Source organism: Carcharodon carcharias, chromosome 2, assembly GCF_017639515.1.
Source record: "Carcharodon carcharias isolate sCarCar2 chromosome 2, sCarCar2.pri, whole genome shotgun sequence".
Taxonomy (NCBI): Eukaryota; Metazoa; Chordata; class Chondrichthyes; order Lamniformes; family Lamnidae; genus Carcharodon; species Carcharodon carcharias.
Window position 1 is genome coordinate 35,880,698 of NC_054468.1, and position 14,067 is coordinate 35,894,764.

At 41.9% G+C, this 14,067-nt stretch overlaps 1 protein-coding gene across 5 annotated transcripts in view; it reads right to left on the reverse strand.

The window, feature by feature from the left end:
• The window catches only part of rubcn (rubicon autophagy regulator), a 61,996-nt gene extending 55,126 nt beyond the window's left edge, over nt 1-6,870 (reverse strand). For 4 of the 5 annotated variants that reach the window (XR_005946253.1, XM_041214123.1, XM_041214113.1 and 1 more), the window contains exons 1-3: nt 6,587-6,870; nt 2,703-2,856; nt 335-418 (exon numbers count right to left, since the gene is read on the reverse strand). Coding sequence is in view for 3 of the 5 variants with exons in the window: in XM_041214123.1 (XP_041070057.1) it covers nt 335-418; nt 2,703-2,856; nt 6,587-6,654 (306 nt within the window). In the remaining 2 variants the exon portion in view is untranslated. Of the gene's footprint in view, nt 1-334; nt 421-2,702; nt 2,857-6,586 lie in introns of those variants that run through there. The other variant, XM_041214132.1, reaches the window with a different exon arrangement.
• Between the last annotated feature and the right edge of the window lie 7,197 nt (nt 6,871-14,067).

A 14,067-nucleotide genomic window follows, 5' to 3' on the forward strand; every position in this document is an offset into this window, starting at 1 on the left:
TTGAAAGGGAGACATTTGTATACTTTACCACAAAACTGCCTGCAAGTAGAAAATGCAACAATTGAGCCATATTAGTTAATATATTGTTTGAAGATCAGGGTGCCTGAAAGTCCTGAAATGCGCTATTATAGGTTAACTTGTTTCAACAGCTTTCAAAACAAAAAGCCATAGCAATAAAAAAAAACAAGAAACATGAGAAATTGAAAGCATATTTGCCCACAAAACCTTCCCACTGGAGTAGACGAAGAATTAAGTACAATGATCAAGCAAACAGTAAACATTTTATAATAATGGTAATAGCATTTCCCCCCCTCCCCCCACCTCTCTGGCTTACCTGCTCAATATGGTGAGCAAGGCGAGAGCTGACCCAGCCGACATCTCTTACAAACGGCCAGTAATCTTTATGTTCTGAGTATACCTGTTTAATTTGAAAAATACAGCCATCAGTTAAATATTTACATCCTCTCAAGCACTAGTTAACTCTTCACACATTTAATTCCTCTTTAATCCAGACTCAATTACCAGCAGTCTCAATGGTAACCTTATTCTGACAGCAAATCCTGTTAAGTACTTCCCTATGACAGTTGTAGCCTTAACATCCTGTAACTCAAGAACATTAATACATCAAGTGATGTAACAATAACTGCTTTGCAACTTGTACAAACTACTGACAAACCCTATGGTATGCAAAGTACAGAACCAAATACATTCCAAAAACAAGCCTTCTTTAGACATGTCCCTATTTCCCCATTGTTGGGTATTTGATTCCATGAGCCCATAGTCAAATATATTTAAAATATTGACTATCCTGGTAAAATACGTTTATTTTGTTGTCACAATAACTGCAGTAACTCCAGGTGAACAAAGTAACAGGAATGCAAACCAAAATATTTCATACATTTTTTTTAAAAAAAGAAATGCTGCCTTATATACTATGATATCACAAAATCCTCTTCATCAAGTTCCTGAACTGAGCTGTGCAGATGTTGAAGCTGTGAACTTCCCACCAAGAGGAACGAAAAATAGCTTGTTTGAATAGAGAATGTGGTAAGGAACTATTCTGACATGCTGTTATTTTAAACAGTGAATAAAAAACCCCACATCTGCAGTATGAGTCACATGAGTGCAACAGTACTGCAGTAGCACTCATGTAATATGCAGTAGCCATGGGAGCCAGTTATCGGAATTTCAAATAGAATGATGGACAATTTAGTGGCTCAGCACAGTGTCCAAACCTCTTAAGTTATGTCACAGACTTGCACCAAAGTGAATTATTTCTTTTCAACATGTTACCACAAAAATTAGGAAAGAAAGCTTTGATTTTCACTGACACAGCCTGTGAATTCTATAGATTTATAAATCTATGGCAGTGTTTCTTTTGGATCTTCAAAAATCCATTTGAATGCAAAGACAGCATTGCGTTATACAACAAAGAAGAAAGTTATTTTAAGCTCATTGATATAAAAACACCTTTCTCCTTTGTATGAGCATAATGTATCAGAACCTGGTGCTTTAATTAAAATCTACTCCAATCAATGCAAGATAGTTACTTTTAGATAAACAAAAAAAGCTTAAACAGCCTTAAACCCATTCCAGTTACTATCAGCATCTACGGGCTACAACTCAAACTTTCTACCAAGGTGCAGGTTTTAAATTTGAACCTTAACCTGCTTCAGCATTTTAACAGATTGCAGTGCTTTGTACAAATCAAACGACTGGAATAAAGATCATTGCTTCCCACGATATAATACAACCAGTAGTAACACTATCCAGTTCATGGAAACTTAGTCAAGTAGCAAAATACAATGAAACTCTTTCCACAGAAAGAAGGACTTGGAAACTTTGTTTGAAATCTCTCCATAAGAGGCCAAATGACAGCAAATGAAGCAAAAATTGATAGGTCATCCGAGCAGTTTTTTTTTAAATAAACAGTTCTTAATTTGGAATATCATACAACAGATTGTCAAATTTTTATGGAAGGGTGGGGAGATTGGAGATGGATAAAGGGAAGAAAGAAACTTGTTAGTGTATTATGAATCTAGTCCAAAAGCTAACCACTAGTTTCATACTGGATTCAGTTGAGCTAGCGCAGTGTCCAGTATGCAGTAAACAATTTAAGTCACTCAAGTAAAATTGTTCTGTGCAGTTTTGCAGATAACACAAGCACATTCAATCAGATATTAAAAGGCGCATAGGAGCAGAATCAATTTAGCAAGGTCCAGGTGTTCAGTGCTACAAGATTTAAGTTACAATTCAATTGTAAAATTAAGTTATTAAATGCAATCTTACTATGATAACTGTGCATAGTATTCAAGAATTCAGAAAATAATCACAAAGTAGCATTAATCATAACGTCCTACCAAAAATAGAACTTGTTCTGTTGCAGTCGTCTTCACAACTATAGTAATAGAAAAATCCCTTTCATATTTGAATTACTTTTCCCCAGTGGCTCAAGCAAACTGAACATGTTGGTAAAGGTTACTTTTAACCAAAACTCCTTCAACAATCTGATAAATTCAGTGGAATGTGTGGAGTAAGAACCAATGAGCATGATAATTTAGATTCTTTGGAATTGTTGATTGCAATGACTAGATTATTTATTGGCTCAAGTTCTGCTTGCTATTGCAAATAGATAGTCATTAATATTTAATTAGAACAAGCTCTCCACCCGACTGCAAGAAAAAAAACACAATAACTGAGACCTTGTCTTCCAGAAGTCCATGACACATAATCTTGTTCATGTCCTTATACAGTCGTGCCAATCCTCCATACTTAGACCAAACATTGGGGTTGTTGGTTGACAGCAGCCCCTCCACAGTGGTCTTCAGACCTCCCAGGAGCTTCCACTGTTCTTGTCTGTAGTAGATTAAAAACAAATTAAGACATTTGCAAACCTAAATGAAGTTATTTTATGGAGGTCACACATTTTAACAACACTTGCTTCAAAATTCAGCTGTTATTTGCCAATTTCCAATGACACTTTCTATTACAACAAATAGGATCCTTCATGCAAAATAACAAGTTAATTATATTCTATGGTTGATATTCACTAATCATCTCCTCCGATGAGCTTGTGTGTAAAACAGTGCACCCTTTAACAACACAAATAGCCTGGATACATGTGTGGTGTGAAAAGGAATTTGTACCTTCAAAAAAAAAAGAAACACCAAAGTTAATTAAACCAATCTTGAAAATGGAAATATATAAGAGAAGGCAATAGAAAACCAGCCACCTTCTTTAACTGAGCACCATTCCCTTAAATTAACTTCATTCATCTAGAATAATTGACTGAATAGCCCACTTATATTGCTGCAAATAGCAGGCCAGAGAGCAAATCAAACCTAGCAGATGGATTGTGTACGTAAATACATAGGTCATTATAAAACCTATATTTACAACAACTTGAATTTATCTACTATTGCTCACATTGAAATCAATTATTAGAAGTCTTAACAGAGCAGAGGATTAAAAAGACACAGGGTGGCAGGGAAGAATGAAATAAGACAAAACAAAAGACTGGGTGCTGAGAATTGGAGGTTTTTTGAACAGGGGCATAGGGAGTAGGGCCGAGAGATTTTGGAAGGGAATTCCAAAAAGCAATAGCCTGCTAACTGAAAGAATGGTCACCAAGAGTGGATTGAAGAGGATAAGGAGCAAAGAGCACAGAAGTGATGGAGGAGTGAAGTGTGCAAGTAGTAACACACTTGAATGAAGTTACTGAAACATGGTGGAATGAGGCTATCAAAGATGTCCAAGAATAAGGGCAAGGATTTCAAAAATAAAAATCTTAAGAGGACTGGGAGGCAGGGAAGCACAATAAATATAGAGATTATGAAAGTAAAAAGTTTTCAGCAAGAAAGAATGCAGGTGGCAACATTTTGAAATAACTGTAATTTATGGAGAGTGGAAGCAGGAAGGCCTGTTATAAGAGCATAAGAGGAGTCAAGCTTCAAGCAAACGTATCAATAAATTCAGCAGCAGCGTGAATAGGTAACAGTAACTGCAAAGGTGAAGACAAATAAGACGAGGGAACAGATGCAAAGAGAAACGTGATTCTGGATCCATCAACGTCATATTTTGCACTTTGGACTCAACAAAACTAATGTACTGCAGAGGACAAACATGTAAAAGCCTACTGGAATCAAAAATGATTGCTCCATTTGACTCATCCGAGACTTGATGTTAGAGAGGCAGTTGGAAGATCAAGCAATAACCTTGAAATCAAGAGAAGGTAGAAAAATAAAGCAACTTGTGATCAGCATACATGAAAACCGAATCCCTACTTTCTGGGTAATGTCAGTAAGTGACATTATATAAATAAAGAAGAGGATGAGGCGCAAGTGTATACTGGCAGTTACCATGAAGGGAAAAGATGCCTTGGAGGTTATGCAATGTCACCAACATTAAGTAGCACAAGAGAAAAACAATTTATATTGAGCAGTCAGCCAGTTTAGACATGACACCAATGCCTACACATTTAATCTAGCTACATAAATTATTTCTAAAATACTGGCAATAGTGTACTGGTTTATAATAGAGGTTTATATCAGGCAATACAGCAACATGTTTCAGCTGAGCAAATAGTCATAGTAAGTATAAAATGTAATCTGAATAAAATTAGTATTCCGCAAAGTTGCTAAATAGCTATGCAAACCACTATATCACATTTTGTAGTAACTCCAAATATCCTGCCCAAAGGTGGCATGAGGAAAGCTATCCCCCCACCCCCCGGCCACACGCAGAGAGTAATTAGGATCTGGAATGCATTGCCGAGATTGTAAGGGAGACAGATTCAATCATAGCTGTCAAAAGAGATTTGATTATCATCAAGAGAAAATATTTACAGGGCTACAGAGAGAAGGTGGGTGTGTGAGGGTAGCTGAACTGCTCTTGCAGAGAGCCAGCATTGACGGTGAATGGCCTCCTTCTGTGCTATAATCCTATTACGACAACTTTTTTAAACACTTATCCTGTAAAAGGACAAATGGTGGACAAGAGGAATGAGCAACTACCTGATCAAACAATAATGTTCTGCGCTTAGCTGTAGGAGCTTTGCAGATGAGGCAGGACTTGAATTTAAGAGGGCAGAAGAGCAGTACCAATTGTGGCAAATAAATTGACAAGGGACAATAAAAAAAAATCATGTAGCATCACAAAATGCTGCAATGTGGGATCCTCTCCATGATCCTACAACAGCATTCAGTTGCCAATGTAAGAACAAGGGGGAAAAAAATCAGATTGCCAGAGGCACAAGACCATTCAGTTGCAAAACTAGAAGTGGCCTAGGAATAAATTAGCTGTGTTTTCAGTCAAAAAGATCTGAAACAAAGGAACAATTTTTTGAATGAAAGAATAATGGGGAATGAGTAATGTATGTTACTGTATCAACTAAAATTATAACCTGGGAACAGGTTGGTACAGTGGTTAGAGACTTAACTTCTCTAGAATACAAGTTCAAATTGAGCCCAAACTAGTAGGATAAGAGTTTCCTTTGTTAGTTATAAATATCTTATATGAAAAAAAAGGGCACTCATTACAGTTTCTAGTGGGCATGGGTCTAGAGCATAAAACTATTTCTAATTTGGCACTGCAATTTGTTCCTCTTATTTCAAAAGGTGTTTAATTTAAATTGTTATTGGAAGTGGTGCAGAAAGCCTTATTTTATTTGAACTATTTAATCCATACACCTGAATTAGTCAACTTTTTTCAAACCAGATCACAATTAACAAGCATACTCAGCAATCTCACTTAAAGGCAGCAGGATGCCAGGTTTAATGAAAAAACAGCCACATATGGTGTAAGATGTTGCTCTTGAGGTTGGTGATGGAGCATATGATTGGACTAAGGTCAAGGGCTAAAAATTAAAAGAATTCCATTCTCCAGGACTAACCTTTTTCTTGGAGGTCACCATTCATATTCCATAATAAAAAAATCTCTAAAATATATAATGAGTGGCATCATGAATGCAAAAGATGACCTTTAGGAACCACTTAAACCCACTCATCACATCAACAGATCAAATGAATACAGCCACCTGTCTGGAGTCTACCTCAAACAGTTTAAAGGATTCAAACTAAAGACATCAAAATCTATCTGCCATTATACCATAAGCTGCTCCTGAAAATTCTTTACTAATCCAAAATTTAAAAATGCACATATCTTCATGCTCATGCAGACATACATCGCAAAATACGTGAAATTCAGTCTCACCTTTCAGCAACAAGATTACAAGAACATAAATTATATTATGGAAATCTGTGACTTACCTATCAAGCTAATTGCTCCAAGGTTTTTTGCAAGCCAGTTGGAGTCAAATTTGCTCTGGAGGCACCTGTCATCATAGCAGCCTCCAGCTGCTCACTATTACTGTGCTATTTAAATAAATTATAATCTGGAAACTGAGTAATGTCTGTTACTGTACCAACTAAAATTATAACCTGTAGACCAAGTACTGTACAAGATTTGTAAATCGTGAATGAGGAGGAAACCCCAGACACAGAATAATACAAACCAGGAGCTACCCGTTGACAAGAAGTTAAAGGCAGAAGCGGAGACATATTTGAAGGCAGCAGACTCGGGCTAGTACCTGCACTCTGCTTCCTCGGCGCTCTCCATGTCAAGGTGCCAGTTATCCTCTCTCCATGTCGAGAACATGTCCTCATCAGCCCCGGCCTCTCCCAGGGCATTCCCAGAGAAGTCAGCTTCTATCCCCGGCTTCTCAAGTAACCGTCTCGGCCGCTGTAAGATCCCTGTTCCGCATCCGCTTCGCGCAACCTCTCAAGGCCGTACACTCCAGCCACAGCCCACCTCCCCGCGACCGCTACCTCGACACTCGATTTCTCGTTCTCTTCTCAGGCCGCCGCCTTCCTTCACAACACGTGATGTCAGGCTATGCCCCGCCCTAACAACGGCCCCGGATACCACCACCCCTCCCCCTCACATACACATATACAGCTCCTCCTCCATACCCTCAGCTGCTCCACACACCCACCCCGGGCGCGCCCGTGTACAACCGGCACTACCCCACCCCCCGGATATCGGCCTCCATACGCACACTAAGCCCCGAGCGCTGTTTGGTGCGCCTTTTCCTCTCAGCTGTGGCGCTCTGCAGCCTTAGATTCGCCTGTGTCTCAGCCCCCCGGATAGCGGGTTCCTGACACAAGAATGATCGACACGCCGTCCCTCCGGCAGGGCGTGGCATCAGGTCTGACCGGGCTAAAGTGGGCGCCATTAGTAAACGGGCTTAAGGATTCAGCAGGTCTGGCAGCATCGGCGGAGAAGAAAAGAGTTGACGTTTCGAGTCCTCATGACCCTTCGACAGAACTTGAGTTCGAGTCCAGGAAAGAGCTGAAATATAAGCTGGTTTAAGGTGTGTGTGTGGGGGGCGGAGAGATAGAGAGACAGAGAGGTGGAGGGGGTTGGTGTGGTTGTAGCGACAAACAAGCAGTGATAGAAGCAGAATATCAAAAGATGTCAACAACAATAGTACAATAGAACACATAGGTGTTAAAGATAAAGTTGGTGATATTATCTAAACGAATGTGCTAATTAAGAATGGATGGTAGGGCACTCAAGGTATAGCTCTAGTGGGTTTTTTTTTTTATTTTATATAATGGAAATAGGTGGGAAAAGGAAAATCTTTATAATTTATTGGGAAAAAAAAAAAGAGAAGGGGGAAACAGAAAGGGGGTGGGGATGGGGGAGGGGACTCACGACCTAAAGTTGTTGAATTCAATATTCAGTCCGGAAGGCTGTAAAGTCCCTAGTCGGAAGATGAGGTGTTGTTCCTCCAGTTTGCGTTGGGCTTCACTGGAACAATGCAGCAAGCCAAGGACAGACATGTGGGCAAGAGAGCAGGGTGGAGTGTTAAAATGGCAAGCGACAGGGAGGTTTGGGTCATTCTTGCGGACAGACCGCAGGTGTTCTGCAAAGCGGTCGCCCAGTTTACGTTTGGTCTCTCCAATGTAGAGGAGACCACATTGGGAGCAACGAATGCAGTAGACTAAGTTGGGGGAAATGCAAGTGAAATGCTGCTTCACTTGAAAGGAGTGTTTGGGTCCTTGGACGGTGAGGAGAGAGGAAGTGAAGGGGCAGGTGTTGCATCTTTTGCGTGGGCAAGGGGTTGTGCCATAGGAGGGGGTTGAGGAGTAGGGGGTGATGGAGGAGTGGACCAGGGTGTCCCGGAGGGAGCGATCCCTACGGAATGCCGATAAGGGGGGTGAAGGGAAGATGTGTTTGGTAGTGGCATCATGCTGGAGTGGCATCATCCCTGGCCCCTACCGCTTCCTCTTCACCATGGACGTCCAATCCCTCTACACCTCCATCCCCCACCAGGATGGTCTGAGGGCCCTTAGCTTCTTCCTCGAACAGAGGCCCGAACAATCCCCATCCACCACTACTCTCCTCCGTCTGGCTGAACTTGTTCTCACGCTGAACAATTTCTCCTTCAACTCCTCTCACTTCCTCCAAATAAAAGGTGTGGCTATGGGTACCCGCATGGGCCCCAGCTATGCCTGTCTCTTTATGGGGTATGTGGAACATTCCTTGTTGCAGTCCTACTCCGGCCCCCTTCCACAACTCTTTCTCCGGTACATCGATGATTATTTCGGTGCTGCTTCATGCTCTCGTCAGGACTTGGAAAAATTTATTAATTTTGCTTCCAATCTCCACCCCTCCATCATTTTCACGTGGTCCATCTCTGACACTTCCCTTCCCTTCCTTGACCTCTCTGTCTCAATCTCTGGTGATAGACTGTCCACCAATATCCATTACAAACCCACCGACACCCACAGCTATCTCGACTACAGCTCCTCACACCCCACTTCCTGTAAGGACTCCATCCCATTCTCTCAGTTCCTTCGCCTCCGTCGCATCTGTTCCGATGATGCTACATTCAAAAACAGTTCCTCTGACATGTCCTCCTTCTTCCTTAACCGAGGTTTTCCACCCACGGTCGTTGACAGGGCCCTCAACCGTGTCCGGCCCATCTCCCGCGCATCCGCCCTCACTCCTTCTCCTCCCTCCCAGAAACATGATAGGGTCCCCCTTGTCCTCACTTATCACCCCACCAGCCTCCGCATTCAAAGGATCATCCTCCGCCATTTCCGCCAACTCCAGCATGATGCCACTACCAAACACATCTTCCCTTCACCCCCCTTATCGGCATTCCGTAGGGATCGCTCCCTCCGGGACACCCTGGTCCACTCCTCCATCACCCCCTACTCCTCAACCCCCTCCTATGGCACAACCCCTTGCCCACGCAAAAGATGCAACACCTGCCCCTTCACTTCCTCTCTCCTCACCGTCCAAGGACCCAAACACTCCTTTCAAGTGAAGCAGCATTTCACTTGCATTTCCCCCAACTTAGTCTACTGCATTCGTTGCTCCCAATGTGGTCTCCTCTACATTGGAGAGACCAAACGTAAACTGGGCGACCGCTTTGCAGAACACCTGCGGTCTGTCCGCAAGAATGACCCAAACCTCCCTGTCGCTTGCCATTTTAACACTCCACCCTGCTCTCTTGCCCACATGTCTGTCCTTGGCTTGCTGCATTGTTCCAGTGAAGCCCAACGCAAACTGGAGGAACAACACCTCATCTTCCGACTAGGGACTTTACAGCCTTCCGGACTGAATATTGAATTCAACAACTTTAGGTCGTGAGTCCCCTCCCCCATCCCCACCCCCTTTCTGTTTCCCCCTTCTCTTTTTTTTTTTCCCAATAAATTATAAAGATTTTCCTTTTCCCACCTATTTCCATTATATAAAATAAAAAAAAAAACCCACTAGAGCTATACCTTGAGTGCCCTACCATCCATTCTTAATTAGCACATTCGTTTAGATAATATCACCAACTTTATCTTTAACACCTATGTGTTCTATTGTACTATTGTTGTTGACATCTTTTGATATTCTGCTTCTATCACTGCTTGTTTGTCGCTACAACCACACCAACCCCCTCCACCTCTCTGTCTCTCTATCTCTCCGCCCCCCACACACACACCTTAAACCAGCTTATATTTCAGCTCTTTCCTGGACTCGAACTCAAGTTCTGTCGAAGGGTCATGAGGACTCGAAACGTCAACTCTTTTCTTCTCCGCCGATGCTGCCAGACCTGCTGAGTTTTTCCAGGTAATTCTGTTTTTGTTTTGGATTTCCAGCATCCGCAGTTTTTTTGTTTTTATTTTTATTTTTATGGGCTTAAGGATTCCTTCGGCCGCCGGCCATTCGGCGGTGCGTCATTCTACATTATAACCGCACGGCTGCACCGTTCATTGATGGGCCTACCAGAAGTTGAACCCGGTAGCCTGTTTGGCAAACCATTCAGCCCCGAGAGCCTGCTACTCCATTTCAGTGCCGATAATGGCTTACCTGCGCTCAACTCAATTTTTCCGCCTTGGCTCCATCAATATACCTTGATGGAATTTTGTTAAGTTCAGACTATCGATCTCAGTTTTTAACGTTTCAATTATCTAGTATCCACAACCTTTTAGGGGAGGGAATTACAAATATCTACTGCCCTTGGTGTGAAAAACTCAAGTAGTCATGTAGTTTGATATGCCTCACTCCAATTTAATACGATTGTACAGTGGTTCTCAAACTTTTTTGGTTTTCGCTATTCACTGCCAGAACTGGCTGGACCACGGAACACACTCCAGTACAGCTCTCATCTGTTAAAACTGCTCACTAGAGATAACCCTTGGCTTCTTCTGTCTACTGTAAACCATTTTCTTATACCTCTCTACCCTCATCAACAAGCACAAGGAGCTTGTAGACTTTTTTGTCACTAAGTTTGAGACAATCTAATCAGCCATGTCCTTACCACTAGCTCACCTGGCCAAACTTTGTTTAATGCTGCCCCCTACTCAAGCCATGAACTCTCATCTTTCTCCAGCTTCTCTCCTATCTTCCCTCATGCCCTCTCTGAGCTCATCTTGTCTATGAGACTCCCCTCCCATTCCCTCAGTACTATTCCCATTATTCTGCTGATCACCATGTTATTTGATATTGTAATTGACTCTTTTCAGGTGTTGTCCCTGCCTCATTTAAATCTGCTGTCATCACCCCTCCCCTTAAAAAAAAGTCCTTGACCACACCGTCATTGCAAACTACTGTCCCATCTCCAATTTCTGTTTCCCCTCCAAAGTCCTTGAACATATTATCGTCTCCTAAACCTGTTTCTATCTTTCCCTGAACTCCATGTTTGAATTCCCCAATCAGGTTTTCTCCTCTGCCACAGTATTCAAATGGCATCCTAAGTGTGATAAAGGTAAACTTTTCTTTCTTGTCCTTCTTTACCTTTCTGCAGCCTTTCCAGTGGTAGACCACACCATTCTCCTCCAATACCTTTCCGCTGCTGTGCAGCTGGGTGGAACTGCTCTTATATGGTTCCATTCTAATCTATCTAATCATAGCCAGAGTATCCCTTGCAATGGCATCTCTTCTTGCTCCCACACCATTAACCTGGTGTCCCTCAAGGATCTATCCTTGGCCCACTCCTATTTCTCTTTTACATGCTGCCCCTCAGTGACATCATCCAGAGGCACAACGGATCAAAGGCATGGTTGCTAAAATTGTTGATGACACAAAGATAGGTAGGAAAGTAATTTGTGAAGCTGTAAGAAATTACATAGGTTAAGTGAGTGGGCAAAGATCTGACAAATGGAGTATAATGTGGGTAGATGTGAAATTGTCCATTTTGGCAGGAAGGATAAAAAAGGAAGCATATTATCTAAATGGTGAGAGTTTACAGAACTCAAATTCAGAGGGATCTGGGTCTCCTAGTGCATGAATCACAAAAGGCCAGTATGCAGGTACAGCAATTAGGAAAGCTAATAGAATGTTACTGTTTATTGTGAGGGGAATTGATTACAAAAGTAGGGAGATTATGCTTCAGTTATATAGGACACTGGTGAGGCCACATCTGGAGTAATATGTACAGTATTGGTCTCCTTATTTAAGGAAGGATGTAAATGTGTTCGAAGCAGTTCAGAGGAGGTTTACTAAGCTAATACCAGGAATGGGCAGGTTGTCTTATGCGGAAAGGTTGGGACAGGTTAGGCTTGCATCCACTGGAGTTTAGAAACATAAGAGGCGACTTGACTGAAACCTTTAAAATCTTGAGGGATCTTAACAGAGTGGACGAGGAGAGGATGTTCCCTCTTGTGGGAGAGTCTTGAAACAGGCGTTATGGTTTAAAAATGAGGGATCGCTTATTTAAGACAGAGATGAGGAGAATTTTTTTCTTTCAAAGGGTTGTGAGTTTTTGAAACTCTCCTTCAAAAGGCAACGGAAGCAACATCTTTGAATATTTATAACACAGAACTAGATGGATTCTTGATTAACTAAGAGGTGAAAGGTTATCAGGGGTTGACAGGTATATGGAGTGGAGATTACACTCAGATATTTTATTGAATGGTGGAGCAGGCTCGAGGGGCCCAATGGCCTACTTCTGCTCCTATTTCATATGTTCGTATGTATGCTGAAACATCCAGCTCTACCTCACCACTACATCTCTGAACTCCTCCACTGTTACTAAGTTATCAACCTGCTTATCCAATATCCAGTACCAGATGAGAAGAAATTTGCTCCAATTAATTATTGGGAACACTGAAGCCATTGTTTTTGGTGCCCTCTTCAAACTCCGTTCCCTAACTATGAACTCCATCTGTCTCTCTGGCAACAGTCTGACATTAAGCCAGTCTGTTCACAACTTTTGTGTCACATTTTATCCTGAGATGTGCTTCTAGACTCATACTCGTGCCATCGGTAAGACTGCCTCTTTCCACGTCTATAACATTGCTCTACTTCACCTCTTCTCTGCTCACCTGCTGCTGAAAACCTAATTCATGCTTTAGATACCTCTAGACCGACTATTCCAACGCATTCCTTGCTGGTCCCTCATATTCTACCCTTCGTAAAGTTGAAGTCATCCAAAAATCTGCTGCCCCTGTCAGAACATGAAGCATGTCTCATCCCCCCAGCACCCCTCTGCTCGCTGACCTACATTTGCCCCAGTCAAGCAATGTCTTTTAAAAATGTAAAATTCAAAATCTTGTTTACAAATCCCTCCATGGCCTTGCCCTTCCTTATTTCTGTAATATCCTCCAACCACACAACCCTCTGAAATATCTCTGCTTCTCTAATTCTGGCTTCTTGTGGCATTCCCAATTATAACTATTGGTGGTTATGCTATCAGTTGCCAAGGCCCCAAAGTTTGGAATTTCCTCCCTACACCTCTGTACCTCACTACCTCGCTTTCCTTCCTTAAGACACTCCCAAACCAACCTCTTTGACCAAGCTTTGGTTATCTGACGTAATAACTCCTTATGTAGCTCAGTATCATACTTAGTTTTATAATGTTCCTGTGAAACACCTTGGGACATTTCATTATGTTAAATGTCCTAAATAAATATAAGTTGTATTGTTAAAGGATCTCTTTTCAAATGGATTAGTAATCACAGACTCCATGTTTAAATTATAATACTGATAATACCTGGATAAACTTGTACTTTGGCAGCCTTTCATTGAGTTTATTGGTATGTAGCACTTAATTTTTTTTTAAAACTCTACTCTTTTAAACAAGGCAGAATTCAGCTGGCACCCTCCACCAGCCTTAGTAACTTCAGGTTTACCTGGTAATCTTCCCGCCACTCTCAGCTCATTTATGTGTGCTGCCTTGGAAATGAGACAGCCAGCCCACTCTGTGCTGCACATGTGGCAGCCACACCCCTTTCCTGCTTCCCGAATCACACTAAGCCCATCTCCAGCCCTGCATCTTTAGATACTGTTCAACTATTTCATCAACCCCTGGAAAGTCTTTATGGCCCCCCCCAAGGAGTCTACAGACCCCAGTGAGAAACATTGTAGTCATAAATGTGATTAATTTCTCATTTTGGCCAATTAAACAATGGAAGAGTTTGGAGAATATGTAGACCAATTTCCCTCAAAAGATGATAGAAAACTCCTAAAAGCTGTATGTCCTACAGGGAATAAAAGACTCCCACAGCAAGGTTGTGGGGCTACTTAAAAAGGACAGGGCTAAGATCACTGTGATACATAGGTTGGTTG